The sequence below is a fragment of the Ochotona princeps genome, chromosome 10 (assembly GCF_030435755.1).
Source record: "Ochotona princeps isolate mOchPri1 chromosome 10, mOchPri1.hap1, whole genome shotgun sequence".
Lineage (NCBI taxonomy): Eukaryota > Metazoa > Chordata > Mammalia > Lagomorpha > Ochotonidae > Ochotona > Ochotona princeps.
Window position 1 is genome coordinate 13,930,145 of NC_080841.1, and position 17,880 is coordinate 13,948,024.

General features: G+C 51.7%; 1 protein-coding gene across 5 annotated transcripts in view; it reads left to right on the forward strand.

The window, feature by feature from the left end:
* Window positions 1-6,821, forward strand: part of PPP1R12B (protein phosphatase 1 regulatory subunit 12B) — a 202,674-nt gene extending 195,853 nt beyond the window's left edge. For 4 of the 5 annotated variants that reach the window (XM_058669012.1, XM_036495328.2, XM_004578758.3 and 1 more), the window contains one exon: window positions 6,533-6,821. In XM_058669012.1, coding sequence (XP_058524995.1) covers window positions 6,533-6,619 — 87 coding nt within the window. In that variant the 3' untranslated portion in view covers window positions 6,620-6,821. Of the gene's footprint in view, window positions 1-1,236; window positions 2,374-6,532 lie in introns of those variants that run through there. The other variant, XM_004578757.2, reaches the window with a different exon arrangement.
* Window positions 6,822-17,880: the final 11,059 nt, after the last annotated feature.

Sequence of the window (17,880 nt, forward strand, 5' to 3'; positions counted from 1 at the left end):
ACCCTCCAGGGGCTGCCCTCGCTTTACTGCCAGATGACCATTCTCCCTTGCTTGGGGAGGAATGTTCAGCAGCTTGTCTCTGCCGGATTTTCCTTCTCACTGTCTCTCACCCACTCCCTTCACGCTTGATTTTCTTGTTTCTTCGCTCCCGAAGAGCTATAAATGCCCTCATCTTTCAAATCTGTCCTCATTATGTGGGCATAAGAAACTTTTCTCTGATACCTGGCACCCTTTCTGCAGTCATTATAATTCCCAGGAGAGTCCATCTTCATCTTTGAAACCATTTGCATAACAGAATCAGTTCCCTCTTCCCAAAGAGCTGCTGGTCTTGGTTTCAGATCAGCGCAGCTGACCACCTGGGAAGGTTGGATAGCAGTGCTGACAAACCTGTGATGAATTCCTGCTGTAATATGGGCCATTAGGAAGACTGCTAGAAGTTGATTGGTCCTTTGTGTCAATTGCAATACAATAGTAAGTATTAGTAAGGGCTGATAATAAGGGCTGACAAGCATGCTGGTCACCACTCCATTCTTGGACTTTAGTGGCCTGTCCACCTTCGAGTGTGCATCTGTTGGCAAATGTATCTCTAAGCAGCCCCCAGGCTCTGCATGAACTGAAACAGAGAGCACAGCTCATTGGGAGTTCAGTAATGTATATAATCACATGCCACATACAGAAAATGTGGAAATCATATTTTGCGTGTTTTACTTTTAAAAATAAAAGTAAATGAGGTGAGAGAATACCCAGAAATGAAGCACAAAGAGGCAAGGCACAGGTAGAAGGAAGAGGTGAGAAGCAGGGAAAGTTTGAAGGACAGCAACCAGGTCTGGGAATACACTACACTGGGTCTTCAGCTGCAACCTGAAGGATGGGGACAAACACCACTTGGGGGCTACTTCTGCACCAGGCTCTGGAGGCCCAAGCCACATGGGGGACTGTCCTCAAAAGCCATCCTGATGTGCTTTTTGAGAGCCTGGTTGGCTGTGTTCATATGGCTGACCTTCCACACACTTAGACCTTGGCCAAGAACCGCAAGCACAGCTCTCCCCTCCTTGCTGCTTTGCCCCAGTACCCTCACCATTTGCTGTCATTGCTCCTGCCTTCGTCATTTCCTTTCTTGCATGCAAACTAAAAACAAAAACAAAGTCATGTGATCTCTTTGTCCTACTTTTTTCTCTTCTGGTCTTTGTCTCCCTCTGTCCCGTCTGTCTGTCCCCTCCATGTCTCACTCTACAGAACCTCCACCAGCTAAAACAGATTCAGACCTTGAAGCAGATGAACGAGCAACTGCAGGCTGAGAACAGGGCCCTGACCCGAGTGGTGGCCAGACTCTCCGAGTCCATCGAGTCCTCGGACACCCAGGAACTCTAGCTCTTGCCCCTCCTCTCCACCTCACTTCCCTCCTCCTCTGCTCCAGGCAGGTTCATTCTTCTTGAGCTCACGCCGTCCTCAGAGCCTCTGCATGCAGGTCCTCTGGGATGCAAGGAGCCAGGACTGAAACCATTGGCGGGGACATGACAGCCTAGATCAGGGGAGGCGGTGGGGAGACTCACCTGGGAGCACTTTGGGTAAGATCATCATGTTACCTTCTTGACCTGTGGGGACTACATGTAAATTTGTTCATGGGGCTCCAGGAAGTATGCACATAAGGTGCACATACATGTGTGTGTATACACACATTGGTGTTGTGGAGTCATTGCCACACAGGTAGACCTTTCCCTGCCAAGAGCAACTCCTCTTATGTGATTGGGATTGAGCCTGAACTGCCACTTATGGTTGGGCATGAGATGGCACAAGGAGCAGGAGCTCCCAGTCGTGGCTCCTGTTGGAAACACCAAACGCTTTCAATATATACCAGTGCTTGGACCCTCCCAGAGACAATCAGTGGTCTGGATTGAGATCCAAGCATCAGCATTTTTTTTTTCAAAACCCTCTTTTTGGTTATTTTGGCATAGCCAGAATTGGAAACCATAGTCCTTTGGACTCCAGGAAGACCTCAGTCCCTGTATGTGACGATATTATTGGTTAGAAAGGACTGGAACTAGAGATTGGAGGTATTCTGATCCAGGCTTTCTAGCAAAAAACAGTCTCCATCCCACCTTGGAACAGAATTAGATAAGCATTTTGTCTCCTGCAAGCCTTGTAGTCTCTTCCCTGCTGGGGAGGCATTTCTCACATCCCTGTCACAAGTCTCTGGACTCAAGGGATGTGTCCCTCCCCTGCCTCTGTGTGCGTGGGCTGCGAGGCAGCCTGCAGCCTGTATAAATGAGGTCCTTACATGACCAGGCCTTCCCTAACAGGTCTAGCTTTGCAGAGGAGATGGCGGCTGTGGAGCAGGGAACAGGTTTATTTTCAACTGAAACTCCCTTCCCCTCGAAAAAAAAGAAAGAGAATGTGTTTGCCAAACTGGAACCTTTTCCTGACTGTGGATCTGAGACAGGCTCACAGACAACTTGCTCTCTGTCCCATGGTAGTGTGATGGGGTCACCACTGTTCTGAAATGAGTTTTTAATTTTCAGCAGCAATCTAATTAGGCCTGACCAGGGCCTGTTCTTGTCTCCTATTTGCTTTTGCCTTGAGGGTCAGTAGCTGACAACTAATATCCACTAGAACTGAAGCACCCAAATTACCATAGGACTGAGCTAATGCCCAGCTGCAGAAGCTGCCACAGGCAGAAAGCAAATTGAAAGGAAAGTGCTGCCACAGCCTGGCTGTGAGCAGCCCCTGGTCCAGCCAAGCCTGCACTTTCAGATGAGCACCAAGATGCCTGGAAAATTCGACATGGATGAACGAGAGACCCTCCCAGAAGTCCCAATTATTTCTAGTTGCCTTGTTTGTTGCAAGACAGTAGAAGATAGAGACAAAATTAGATCTTACTAATCGTGATAACAGCTGTCATTCATTAAAGCCTATGCTGAGTGAGTGCTGTGTGTTAAGGTTTCTCATGCATTTCCTAGAATGGCCATTAAAACTGAGTCACAAGTTAAACAACTTGCCCAAGATTACCCAGCCAGTTGAGTGCTAAAACCAAAACCAATATGTCTGTCTCCAGAGTCCAAACTCTTTCCCTGTGAAAGACGTAAACTATCCACACGTTTGGCACTGAGGGCCAGCCATCTGTTACACATAGAGGTGGCTCTACTGAGCAGCTACAGGGCACTGCCCACATTGCAGCTGAGGTGGAGGAAGCTTCTCTGCACTCAGACCTCCTTGGCCAAGGTCATCTTGCAGAGAGCCACTTAACCATCCCAAGCTTTTCCCATTGCCGGTGCTTGATCTCCCGTAGTCTAGGTCAGCAGACTGTGGCCCACCAGTTCAGCCGTGAGCCATACACGTAGTCAAACAGAAATCAGAGGAGTGTCTGAAAGTACAGGAAAATGATAGGGATTTCTAGTGTCAGTGTCATCTGAAAGTAAAGCTGTATACAAATGAGCCATGTTAATCTGCTGCCTGTTGTCATTACGTCTCAGGGTGCCTTTGTGCCATGATGGCCAAATGCAGTACTCTCCATGGAGACTATAGCCTGCAAACCACAAGATGTGTACTGGCTAACCCTGTACAGGAAAAGCTTGCTGACCTCTGCCAGAAGGAAAGATGAGATAACTCAGCCAAACTGGCCCATGGTTAAGAGATTTTGCCCAGCCTTTTTTCTCTTAACAGTCCCTTGGAGATGCCATTTTATCTCAGCCTGTAGTGCAAGCCCCTTAGTAACCAAGCATAAGGAAGTGCCCTCCACACTCCCACGGTAGCTGGAAGCAAAGTGGCTAAAGGGTTCCAATGGCCTCATCTTCTTTTTCTTTCTTTTGTTTTAAGATTTGTTGATTTATTTGAAAGGCAGAGTTGCAGAGGCAGAGGGAGAGAAATATTCCATCCACTGGTTCACTCCCCAGAATCCCAGCCAGAGCTGGGATGGTCCAACGTCAGGAGCCAGGAGCTTCCTCTGGGTCTCTCTCAGTACCCACTTTCACTCTCTGTGCCACAGTGCCAGTCCCCAACCTTGTCTTTAACACATTCCTCATCAACAGCTGTAAGCAGTAATATTTGAAAAAAAAAAAAAGTATGCTTCATGTTATGTATCTAAAGTAACCTGACATTAAACTGTGGATGCACTGGAAATTTAGAAGCTGAAATGCAGAGAGTGGAAATGATAAAACTCTATCAAACCTCATACCTGTGTCATGCTTTCACATATGTTCTTATTTAACCCTCCTTTCACTCCAAAGATACATCAGATCACATCATTCATTTCCTCCTCTGTCTTTTGAAAGAGAGTTCTATGAGGCTTCCCCGCCTTGATTTCTACATTCCATTTCTTGCACTTGTGACACTCCCTTCAGATGTCTGTAGTAGCTTATTGCAGCTGCAAAACTGCCTTCCAGTATTTTTTTTTTACCAAGAAATTAAGTTCTCAATGTGGAAATGAATCACCAAAGCTCAACAGATTACTTGTACATTTATAGGAAAACACAGCCCAGCTATGATTTGATGAGCTGCAGAGCAGTGAAATGTAACCCTTTGCCTGATGTAGCTTCTTCCCGCCTGTGGATTCCTATTGTGGGGATGTGGCTCTCCAAGATACACTGATACCTAGCACAGGACATCAGAAAGCAGATGTGAAAGTGAAGCATCAGGATGCCACCTCGGTTGGCCTTTTCTGAAAATCTCAGGAAATGCATCTACAAGCCTCACTTCTGGTTGGCAAGGCTGGCAGGCTGGAGGCATACAAGCACACAGCCAGAGTGCCATGAGTGAGCTGAAGGTAGGAGAGACAAGGTCAAAGCCCTAGAGCTTGGTCAAGATGCTGTCTGGATCCGAGCTCCCTGGGGCACATGTGTGGCTCTCTGGCTTGCCTTTCAGCGGTGGAAGGAGGAAAGCACGGTGCCAGGTCAGACTGCTCCCACAGGCCACACCTGGTCTCTGCCCTGAGAGGGGAGAGGCCAGGGACTGGTGTTCTTACTAGCTGCAGAAAGAAGTACACAGAGAAGTTGAGCGATTTGCATAAATTAATACAGGCTGTTGGTCACAAGGGCAATCCTAGAATTTAATTTCTCATTTAATTCCCCACTCCACACCACCTCACTTGTCATGCAAATGAACTGTGGACTTGGGCACGCCTGGGCTCAGTGTTAGAGTTGCCATTTGATAGCTTGGTGCCTTGGACTAATTATAAAATTATACTTTGCCTCATTTGGATTACTAAGGATGGCAACCATGTCATACAGACTCATAGGTCACAATGAGATCCTCTGGTATGGTACCTTCCACGTTTTATAATCTGTTATATCTTCCTTTGATACAAATTATTTGCATATCTGATGCAAGCACACATGTATACTTGCATAATACAGCATGCATCTTCCTTGAGAGATTGAGGAAACAAAAATCATATTCCTTAAGGTACAGTTAGGTCGCCTTAGCCAGAGCCAGTACCAAACCATCGTAACCTCTAAGTCCAGACCACTCCTTTTTGGAGGCCTTGCCTGCTACAAGGCTCCTGCCGGTTTAAATGGCCAATCAATCAAAGGGCATCCGTATTGATCATAGATTTCTGTAGTCTTCCTGGTAAAAATTGACTTACCCACTAACCTAAACCTCTCTTTTGCTACCAGCAGGCCCACACATAAACTGTACCCTTATCAACATGTCATTGGGATTTTTCCTGAATATCTGATCACATAATTAAAAACATAAATGTCCAGGCTAGAGCTTGAAGGTATTATTTTTCCCTTCTTAACAAGTTGGACAACACTGTGTGTTCCAAGATGACAGAACTGATAGAATTGAATTTCCACTCCTTCCATTTCCCCTGTAAGCTTCTGTTTCCTAGCATTATAACACCATCCCCCAGAACTGCTGAGAAAGCTTGTCAGGGAGCTTTGGGCAGAACTGAATAAGTCAAGTGTTCCTTGTGCTTCGCAGCTCAGTGACCCTGTCTGCAAGGTCCTTGGTTTGGTGGTTGAAAGTGGATATGTGTCATATGCCCAAGGATAATTTGGGTGGATTATTTCCACTGAAGAAATAATCAGGAGAAGGACCCTTCAGTCATCCGGGCACAGGGCAGGGCAGCTGAGTTCTGTACCACTGGCTGGCATTCCTTTTTTGATGGGACGTGATTCAGTGTCCTCCTTTGACTCCTGTATTTGACTCTACCCTCTGTCCCTGAATTCCTTCCCACGTCTTCACCAGCCATCTTTGGCTACCTTCCCAATTTCTCTGGACTAGAGGTGAGTCCAAAGACAGGAACCATTAAAAATAGTTACTGATTCAATAAAATGAAAAGGTACACAGAGTACAGTATGAAGCTCACATACCAAGAAATAGGGTATACCAGATCAAAAGATGAGGTGGTAAAGTTCCCTAAATGTAAACAGACTCGGTAAGTACGGAGATTCAGGGTCTCTATCATCACCGGGAGCAGGGTGAGGACAGTTGTGACACAGGCTCCCAGGGCCTGGCCTGGCCTGGCCTGGTCAGGGCGGGGAGAGGAGACTGTCCTACCAGGCTCTAACACCTTTCCCTGCGCCCCCTGCAGGTGTTAACAGAACTGAAATCCGACAACCAGAGGCTGAAAGACGAAAACGGTGCCCTCATTAGAGTCATCAGCAAACTCTCGAAATAGACACGGGCCCAGCGACAGAAAGATGGGATTGCCTTGGCGGCCCAGGCCCCTTACTTCCAGCCATCACCTTCCAGCCAAAAGAAGTGAATGTTTTGGTGGAAAGACCTGCTTGGGTCACCTCCTCTGCACTGTACATTCTCCGCACTCGGAATACCCTGCTCCTCCCACGCCCTCACTTGCAGTTGTATGAGTTTGAATTGAAGCATGCTTGTGATCATGTGAGCCATCTGGAGAAGGCCTTGGGGGAGGACCTCCAGCCAGCTGTGGACCCCAGCTTCTTGCTGCTCAGCTGCTGTGGTTCACACTGGATTTGGTCCAAACACTTAGGGCTTCTGCACAACCCAGTGGCCTCTTATGCAGGTGAGTCCTGTGGTGGCCAGGCCAGGATGCTGTCTGGGGTGCAAGGAGAAGCAACAGGATGCGCCCTAAGGCTGTGTGTGCTGAGTCCAAGGTCATGGTGGCTCTGCATTGAGGCTCTATTCCTCACCTCTCAGGAACTGGCTGATGTTTTTCTGTCTACAACCAAGTAATATCCCAAGCCAGTCTTAACCCCTTCGCCACTTCCTTTCTTTTATTTCCTGTTACTCTTTCTCCTGCCTCTTCTGCCTTCCCCCGACCCCCTGGTGGAGAAGCCAAAACAGAGCACCGGACCTCAGTTGTTTGGAGCTATTACGGGAAAGCGTTAAGGTGGAGACTAGAAGATCACCATACTGGTGTCTGGGTGGCACCACCAGCCCCTGTCCCCAAAATCCCAGACCACAGCCCAAGTGTCAGCCCACTGTTCTCATTTCCCCCAACAAAATTATTTTATTTATAAGAAACCTGGACTCTGAGTCCCCACTCCCACCTTGCCTCCCTTTGGCCGCCTTTTCCCATTCACTCTGGCAGCTTCCCTGAGTGATAAATGAAGTCACTGCGAAGAGGCACGAAGGGCAGGGAGGGCACACTGCCGCAGGTGGACTAGAGTGGAGTGGGCTGGGAAGATAAGCCTGTGAAAGTAGGGTAGCTGATGACACTAGGAACATTGTGACAAAGAAGACAGCTAATGCTGGGCTGAGAATGGTTGTGAATTTTATTACTTCTAGTGATTGGGTTTAGGAGAGAGGTGTTTGCTTCCTTGGAAGCTAAGAGGAACAATGACAGCTTCCTAGAAATGGAATAGTTTCAACCCAGTATGAGGATCATGGAATTTTAGAGTGGAGAGGCCCAGAAGCCTTTGGTTCAATTTTCTATTGTTGTGTCCCAGGGACCCCTGTGGTCAGTCAGCTGCTAGGGGCTGGGCACCAGTTACCTGAAGGTTGAGCAACTTGAATAGCCACTGGTTTCTCCTAACGGGAGCAGAAGTCTGCCTGTGGCTCTCTCTGTTGTCTGGATCTGCCCTTGGGAGCTCTTCATTGTCACGGCCCTCACAGCATGGCCACACTGTCATGCCTGTCACATCTTGGCCAAGCTCCCCTTTTAGAATATGCCCAGAGCTGGACAGAATACACCATCAGTTCAGCACAAAATTAATCCATTCATTCTTGATGATAGTCCATTATTAATACGTGACATCTTTGCCTTTTCTAAGAGTTGTATCCCTTGAATCATAGTCAGTGTGCAGGCCATTTAAGTCCTCATCTTTTAGGGTTGCCAGTGATCTTTGGTGCTTAGAGTGACCTAGTCTCTCAACATATACTACCTCCGCTTGTTTACTGCTTACCTGAGAGTAGTATTGCAGTTCCCCACACACACCCCGCAGCCTTGGAAATGTCAAGTGCTGTTAAAGCCCAAAGCTGTAGTTCAAAACCCCAATTTCAGAATAGGAGCTCTGACAAAGCCCCATGTTTACAGCATGCAAAATTCTCGCTTCCATCTCCACCTGTTTTCTGACAAAAGCTACTCTTAGCCTTGGACCATTGGATTTCATGGGAGCACCATATACTTGGTCTTCATGGAAGGCTCGACCCTCCCACTCAGCATTTTCTTCATTCTAGGAAGAGGAAATGACCACAAGGAGTTTCCTAGTGGATTCCAGCACGTCTTGGATACAGGGGAAGAAAGGATAGCAACTTCTTTCTCAGGAAAAAGTAAAAGATATTAGGGAAACATTGGAACCCTCCCCCAGTCCACAGTCCCAGAAATTGAGTTAGAAAGTTCCCTCAGGTCTGTGTGTGCCTTCCAGATATCAGAGGAAGGTTCTGGAAACTCTTAGGCCAGTGTTAACACCACTGCTGCTTCATGCTTATTCAAAGTTTTCCTTGTGACAAGATTTGCAAGCTTTTTAATCTCAGGAGTGCTATATTCTACAGGCAGGAACTGATGAAAACATAATGCATCCTAGGTAATTTCACACACTTTTTCTTATGCAGTGGATAAACTCTGAGTTCTCATCTTTGTCCAGAGAGAAAAATGCCATTTCTCCCTAGATACAGTGATTGGAAGGCCCGGAAGGCAGTGGATACAGAGCTTGTGGTTGCCAGTTGTGCCCTGGGCGTTGGCATCAGCACATCCCCTGATCTGAGCTGCTTGGCCAGTCATCTGCTGTTGGTCTTGTCAGTGGCCACAGCCCCAGCCCCCCATCCTTAACTGCTGGTTTGAATACTCCTGGGTGCCCCAGAAAGCTCCAGCTGGCGGGGTAGCACAGGCGTGGCCCACTTGTATGGGGCTGCTATCTGTCACTTGGTCTTGTGTGGTCTGTGGGAATGGGGATGCTCGTACTCAGCAGAGCTTCACACCCTCTGTCCTCACGAACTTGGTATTTTTCAATATCCAGACCACTCCTTTGTGAATAGCAATTTGGCCATTCCAGAGAGCACTGTAGAATGCTGGCCCCAGCTCTGCCCCAGCCCTAGCAGGAGGGCCTGAGCTCAGCAGTAGACAGCGCAAGCATGCCCTGGCTCTCCTGGGCCAGGCTCATCTGACAGTTCCTGCCTTGCTCTGTCCTACTGTGGGTGTCTGGTACTTTTCTGGCCTTCCCCAAGTTTCTGTCTGTGCCCCACCCTGTGTTTAGAGAGACCTGGATGCAGTCGCTGGCGAGGCAGCAGGTCTGTGGCAGCATTTTTCCCGCTCTCGCCTGCACCAAACAAAGCGTGTGCTGACTAGACAGAGAATGTTCAGAAAGAAGGTGACTGCAACCGCACGTCATGGCCAGGGCCCCAGCACAGCCTCCATTGCTGGCCGTTTCTCTACCAGGGACATTTGTTTAAGCTAGAGATGAGGGAAGAAGAGACTCTCAGGGCTGGGCATTCGTTCAGTCTCTGCGTTTCTGGTGCCTTCGCAGCCTCTCCCGGCTGTGAAGACTGGACACAGTCAGAGAAAGCCAGTGTCTCAGCCCTAACCCCACAGGCAGGAGTCTGTCCTGACAGAGCTGTAGAAGAGCAGGCTAGCGAAAATGTCACTAGCTACATGGCTGCCGGCCTGCTCGGCTCCTCAGGCGAGAGAACCTGAGGTGGTTCCCCAGTCCTACTGCAGAGTGCACAGGCTCCCCTGCAGCTTCATGCTGGGGCCGCCCTGCGGGAGCCCAGGTCCTCCTACGGCCCACGAGGAGAGGCACCTGCAGCCCTGTCCCAGCCAGTTATAACTACATGTCAGAGTAGTTACAGGAAGGAAAGCAGGGCCCAGGCTCCACCACTCAAACACGGTGCGTCCCTCTGACCCATTGGCAAGGCACTCTGAGGACAGGTGAGGCCTTGTGAGAGGTCAGGGCCTCAGCAGTCGGCCCGGCTGCATTCTGGGGCCTGGCCTCCACATGGCCGTGTGAGCCTGGACAACAGCATCTCTCAAGTCCCCTTTGGCCTACAATTCTGTGACTTACTCGTTCCTTGGGAAGATCAGTTCATCTCTTGAACTTGGAATTCCTGCTTCAAAATTCTTTTCTAAGCTAAAAGATACAAGAGTTAATAATTCTTATTTTCTTCTGGATTCAAACTGTTTCACCTCAGCATGTCAAGGTTGGCTTCTCATCCTTGTTGGCAAGTGAATTTCATACTACAGGTAACTGAGTCGTGTTGTGACTGCCTTCCCTCCTAATGGTTTAGTAAGAATATTCAAACCTGTGGAGGTGGCAGTGGAGCTCACAGGGAAGTGGATGGGAAACAGCTTGTTGCAGGCAGCCTTCGGACAAATGGTTTTAATAGGAAATAGAACCCTCTGCATTCTCTAATGGGATCTACCTTGGCCCCTAACACCCAAGCAGCAGACTAATTGCATTTCTACTTAGCACCAGCAGGCCCACAGTCTTGAACTCCCTGCCAGCAATAGGAATTTTCCCTTAGTAAAAACCTCAGTCATTAATTCCACTGAGCAGCTCCTCTGGACTCGAGGGCTCTGGTGCTGTTGCAGTCTTTGGTTAAAAAGCAGGTGTGCGGAGGAGGCTGCCGAAGCAGCGGGCATTTACCAACCAGAGTCCACTGCGTCGCAAGCCCCCTTGGGAGCAGTGCAAAGGGGTAGAGGCTCTGGGCTGTGTCCTGTGGTGAGAGGAAGGCAGAGATGGAGGCTTTGAGTGCAGAGCAGGGTGGAAACACAAACCCTGGCAGGGAGGGGTCTCCCAGAGGCAAACGTGGGCACGTGAAAATGAGTGTTGTGCCACTGGTCACTTGGCTGAGTGGAGGTTTTAATGAGCTGCCCTGAAGGGTATTGACACTGTTTGGGAACAGTAGACCCTGTCAGGGACAACTGATGACCGCCTGCGTCCTGATTAGATGGGAAGTAGATCAACTTCCTGGCAGCCCAGGAGCTGACACTGTCCCAGCTGCTAGGAAACGCGGTGATCCCTGTGGCATACCAAGAAAAGGCATGTTCACCTCTCCTCCAAGATTGGTGGTGGAGGGCTTACAGCCAGGTCCCCAAGACCCTCCTTGGGGAAAGCTCGTGAGATGTGGGCGTGTCTGAGAATAGCATCACTGATGCATGTTCTGATTTGGTCGAAGAAGTTAGCAGTTGGCGGGTTATCTGTGCCTCTAGCCTATGTGTGCGTGTGCACACACCCATCTGCTAGCCCAGAGCTTTCCAAATGATGTCTGGCATGCTCTGTTTTCAGAGTTATTTATTTATTTATTTATTCATTTATTTAAAAGGCAGAGTGAGAGAGAGAAAGTGAGAGAGAGATCTTCCATCCACTAGTTTATTCTTCAAATGGCTGCAACATGAAGGGCTAGGCCAGGCCAAAGCCAGGAGTCAGGAACTTCATCTGGGTCTCACATGAGTGGCAGGGGCCCCTGGGGTCACCATCCACTGGATCAGAAGCAGTGTAGCCAGAACCTGAACCAGTGTTCTTAAACCTGGGCGGCCAGCAATGCAGGCAGTGGCTTCATTCCTGGCACCACAGTGTCGGCCCCGGGGCCTGGCATGTTCTTGGTAACAATGGGAACTCAGAGGCCAGCTTTGTCCCCATGCATCATTCTGTGCTTCCCGCCTGCCTTCTCCCTCGGAAGATGGCTCTTCAAGCTCCTCCCCAGTGCTCTGACACCATAGACAGGGAGCTGCCAGAGTGATATTTTCTTTTGTTTCTCCTCTAAAGCTTCCAGTCAAATGTTACTTGGGTGGCCCTCTGGAGGTGACAACAGGATGCTCTTATGTACTTCCAAAACAAACAGGAGCTTCACCCACCCTCTCTCCCACACCCCACACCCCCGGGCTGCGCTCCCAGCCCCTTTGGGGTGAGGTTGGGCTGGGAGGCCTCCAGGACTAATCTAGCCTGGCCAAGGGCAGCCTAGGACACTGTCCTGAGAGGAATGGCTATTGTCAGCTTTTACAGCATAAGTGTGTCTTAGTATATCAGTGCTCTTGCAGTTGCGGCTCACCCACTCCTGGTCTGTGGGAGACAGAGTTCAGCAGAGGAGAGGGGCTCAACAGAACCCCTAATGTTCCCCCATAGCTGGGGTCTGTTCCACTCTTGCCTCAGCATCTGGCCTGGCTTGTTCTCTCCTACTTGGCAGCAATCTAGAAGATTCCAGCTTGTCTGCTGGTAAACAGTGGCCAGGTACAGAGGGGGTGGAGCATAAAGGACACTTGGTTGCAGGCTGCAGGGGCAGGGTAGGGTTCTGCGGGAGGGGACAGGCCCAAGATCCCCTGCTCAGGACAGTCTCTGAGCCCTTAAGAGGTCAGGCCTGCCTCCTGCCAGCCCTGGGGTAGGCCATGGCTCCCACAACTGGCCCTTGCCGGTGTAGCTACCCTCGTGGAAGGGCTCAGGCTCTGGCTCAGTGGGTTTCCTCCCTCCATGCTGGCCTCTTCCCTGACCTTGTAAACTCCACTGGCGTCTCCACGCCTCTCTCACTTGGGCGGCAGTGTGCTGCGCCTGTCCTCACTCCACCCCCACCCCTGCTGCTTGCTCCTCCCGCACAGGGAAGGTGCCGGATGTAACTGTTCTTCAGCGGCGTTGGACGGATGAACTTGCGTCCACTGTAAATACACCTGGGTAGGGCGGGGTAGCCAGGGAGGGGGAGCCAGACTCGCTTTGTGAACTGAATGTATTTTTATGAAATTTTGAGTGGCCTTTTCAACCCTGAGATGAATGACTTTGTTTTACTGGTTGTTATTATATAGTATTAAGTATCCTGTGTTTGAAAGTTTCAGAATAATAATATTCACACCTATATGATGCTTGTAAACACAACAGTATTTATAAATGAGTAAATAAAATTGTGTTTTAACTTTGAGCTCACGTCTCCACAGTTCAGGAAATGGGGCTTACAGAATCTCCAATCTAGGCAAACTCTTGCACTTTCACATGGTCTCTGCGATGCCAGAGAAGCCTCCCCACCGACTCCTACAATTCCTAAGCACCTGAAGATGCTTGTGGTCTGCCCTGACAGAAGGGATGGGCGCCAGGAGCACCAGGGCACCCCCCTCTAGGGGGACTGCGTTCTAAAGAATCCTGCAAGTCCCGGCAGCCAGCTCCAAGGGACCAGGAATATGGGCTGAACCAGCTGGCGCCGAGCCCAGTCATGTGCGCTCGCACCCTGGGTCCAGAGCAGAGGTGAATCTTGTGCACATGCACCTCCCCAGGCCTGACCCTTCACCTCTGCCGCACAGGTGTCTTCACCAAAAGGTTGTGTTTGATTCAGGAGATTCTGGATCACAGAGGCTGCCTTGGGATTACAGGAGGCGAAATGCAAACAGACCACAGAGCCGAACCCAGGGAGAAGCTGCCTGGGCCCACTGGCAGGCCCTGAGGGTGGGTGGTCTGAGCAGGGAAGCTGGGGTCTGGTTTACCCATCAGCAAGTTCTGCCCTGCCCCGTGTCCCCTGCCAAGCGGAAATCCCTGGTCACTGATTTGGCAGGAGGTCGGAGGGAAGATTCTTTTCCCCTGCTGTCACCAGCTGTCGGGAGCCTGAGCAGCAGCAGAACAAACACACATGAAGTCACAGTTGAAGAGTTCAGGCCTGTCTGGTGCACAGGGTCCGCACCACTTCTCTATGTCCTTGCCGGACGCAGTGAGGTCTGCGTACACAGGACCAGCCGGTGGACACCAGGCCTCCAGCCCAGCCTGGGGACAGATGGGAAAAGACCCAGGCCCTCGCCTGCTGGCATGCGTGGGCCCCCTATCTTGAAGGTGGGCTTTAACCCCTTCCTGGCCTTACAGGCAGTGCTATAAGACTCTCTTTGTCCCCAAAATCTCTGAGGACTTCGTAGATTTTTCTTGTCCAACTCCCAACCCTGGCTCACACTAGCCTGTGCTCTGAACCCAGCTCTGTTGGATGTCCTGGAAGAAGCTTCCTGCAATGCTGTCCCCCTCCCATGGAGCAAAGGGCACTGGCACGTTGGCCACCAGGAGGTACCAGGAGCTCCACACACATCACGGAGTGCCTGGCTAAAGAGAATGGACCCCAAGCCCTCACCCACATGCTGACCTCACACCCCACATACCCAGCACCCAGCAAACGACTCAATGCCCACCCTCCCCCAGATTTGCTTCAGCTTATTTCTTTAATAAGGAGACGCAGCTCATTACAAAATAACAGTTTGACAGGAGGTCAGACGAGAACAACAGAGTCCACAGAAGGTTTTGGAGAGCAGTGCCAAGCAGAGGAGGGGGGAGGGGAGGCCGGGGCTCCATAGGTGTCCTTCCCTGGAGACCAGGGACACTCCACCTGACTGGCCCTGAAGTGTCCAGGCCCCCGGGGTATCCGTAGGAAGCACATCAAGTCCTCAGATAGGCAGCAGGCAGGGCAACATGGACGGGCTTCGGTGACAAGGGCCAAACTCTGCTGGGCGCCGAGGAGGCTGGACAGAAGGGTCAGCCGCACATTCGCCTGGCCAGCTGCCGGCCATGTTCCACTGTTGGCCTTTGCCGTGGGTGTGAAAGCCAGAGAGGCCTGGGGAGAGCTTGGGGGAGGCCAGAACTGGTCCTCCCCGCCCTCCCAAGTACACCCTGGTTCTCCCGGGTGCTTGGAAGTGGTGGTCTGTAAGTGGCAGAGCCCACTCACCCCTTGTCTTACACCCCTGCCTAATCCTCTTTTCTCTCTCTCATGCCAATGTGCCTTCTTCTCACATGGTTGCCCTCTGCAGCCAGGGCACGGCCTGTCCCTCTCTAACACGGTGCCGGAGCCCCTTGGGAGCTCCAGTCCCCTCTGCCCACCTCTCCGCACCCTGGTACACTTATCTGGGTACACTCCTGTCCTGCCCAGTCTCCTAAAGCCATGCCTCATGCCACCACTCAAAGGAGCCCTGGCAGGCCTGGGTCACCCAGCTCTGGGAGTGCTGCTCTACCCTATCTGGGGGTGCTCCCTGTTGGGCTGCAGGAGGACATGTGGGGCCAGCACTGAGCCCTCTGCATTGCCCAGGGTTCACCCCCTGAACCTTCCCCACATAGACCAGGAGCAAGCAGGGCTTGTACTGCCGGCCCTGAGGGGAACGGGAGCTGGGCTGCAGGCTAAGCTGCTGGCTGGCTGCCCCCTGGAAATCCCAGTGGCTCCTTGGGCATCCCCAGGGAAGGCTCTAGGATTGTGGCATCCCCAGTACTTCCTCTCCACAACAGTCTACAGGTACAGCCATTCCCCAGGGCCCCACCAGAAGCCCCGACACCATCACCATCATGACATAGGTCTGAGCAGGAGGGAGTGACAATAGGGGAGCCCTTCACAAATATTCAGTGGGAGCCAGAGGGACATGGGGGTCCTAGGTGGAGCTGGAGCAGGCTCCAGCAGGAGACCCCCTTTATGGCTTTTCAGTTAATTCAGACAGTGGGAGAAGGGTACCACACCACACACAAACACACAGGACACGGGAGCCACAGGACACTGGACGGCAGGCTGGGTGGAGCACCGAGCCGGAGGCTGGCACTGCAGATGGAGGCACAGCCCACAGGCCCTGGGGCAACAGCAACTCCAGCATCCCCCAGGACCGGCTACAAGTAGCTCCCCAGGAGGATGCCCCCCAAGGCGGGGGAGGCAGAGCAGGCGGGGACAGAAAAACCAAAGGGGCAGACTCCACCAGGCCTGTAGGATGAGTGTGGGACTGGGGGTCCAGGGGCCTCTGGGCATTGCCATGCGGCTATTTACATGGAGTTAGACATGCATGAGGACTGCAGGGTCCATCAGGTGCAGGGGGCAGTTGTTCTTGGATATGGCACAATGTGCAAGGGGAGGGGTCAAGCGAGGCTCCGATGGCTTCAGAAGGTTCTGGTTTTGTTGTTGCTTAAAAAATGGATTCATGTGTCTTCCAAGTCACAGTGTCTCCTTCTCAAGGTTACAGCTTGGAACACAGGTGAAGTCAACTCCTTGGTGGCCCCACAGGGACCAAGGGAAAGGAGGGAGGGGGCTGCAGGGTGGGCTTGCCAGACACTGTACGGGATAGCCACTGCCAGCTGAGTTCCGGCCACCCTCAGTGTCCATGTGTCACAAACAGTGCCTGGGATGTGCAGTACTTACAAACTCTTTGTTGTCTTCCTGCCAGGCTGGCAGCCATACCATGGGGCCCTGGGCCACCAAGGTAAGATTTGATATACTTCCAGGCCCACTGCCACCCTGGGCTCTGACCAGCCTGAGGTGGGAAGGAGGAGAAGAAGGGACCACACAGAGGCTGGCAGAGGGGAGCAGTTCTTGATTCATCCCATCCTACCTGATGGGGAGGGTGCCCCTGCTAGAACAGGTTGCCCCTCTAAGACTGGAGGACACAGGTGCCTGGAACATGAGAAAAACATGCAATATCCCCTCCCTGACCTGGGGTAGGCCTGTCTCTCGTCCTGTTTGCTGTCACCAGCCTGCTGCACGGAGGTGGACCCACGGGAAAGCTGTAGGACCTCCCTCCCTCTTTCTGGAGCCTTGCATCCCAGACACACCTGGGAGTGGCTTCCTGGGGGAGAATCGGCTTCCTGGGGGAGCCATGGCCTGCTCCCCATTGACCCATTACAAAGACTCCAAGAAAGTCCCTTCCCATACCTTCCATAAGATTGCTGCCTGCCTGGGGTTGCCTCAGTTTTCCTTCCCCATATGCCAAAGTCTGCCAGCTCGTCGGTAGTTCTGGCAGCTATTTCCCTTCCAGGAGGATTCCTCCATGAGGAGGAAAATGAAGCTGCCAAGCCTTAGCCCAAATGTGTGTGGCCCTCAGGGTTTGCAGCCTCAGCCCCTCTGTGTAAGACCCACCTCTGTTCAGGCCTCTTAGGGGCCGAACACCCTGCCCCAGCCTACCCCTTAGTGCCTACAGTCCCCAAGCCTCCACAGCCCCAGAAATTGCCCTGCACGGCAGGGAGGGCCTGCAGGTGTAGGACACCTACAAGTATCAGCACGTGCCCCCCAAGCCTGTGGCCCCGACAGATGCCATGCACTCCAGACGCTGTACCCAAGGGCAGGACTCCCCCCACCCCAACACACACAATGGCTTCCCATGGCTGCCGGGTCTCAGGTCTCAGTCCTGTCCCCTCCCATCCAGCCCCCACCCTCTCTCTACAGGAGCACAGAGGAATGCAGTCCAGCTAGTCTTCAGGGACACCCAGACCACCACAGCTGCTGCTTAATCAGATGGCTCAGGGAGCAGGAGTGGGGTGGTAAAAGGTAGGCAGGGCAAGGGTAGGAGAGGGCAGGGGAGGGGGAACCAGGAGAGGAGGTTGGACAGGGAGGAATGAGGGGAGAGAGCCTGAGGGAGCACCCCTCAGCGCTAGGGGTGGGAGAAGATGACGGGGACTTCTCGTGGCCACCCAGACGCTGAGGTACCTGCTGCCAATCAGTTCATAATCAGAGTTGACCTTCCCCCATCCCACATACATGTACTCACACATACACACACAGAGACAGCATATAAAGTAGCTAACTTCCCACAGCCACCCCGAGAAGGTGGGTGCA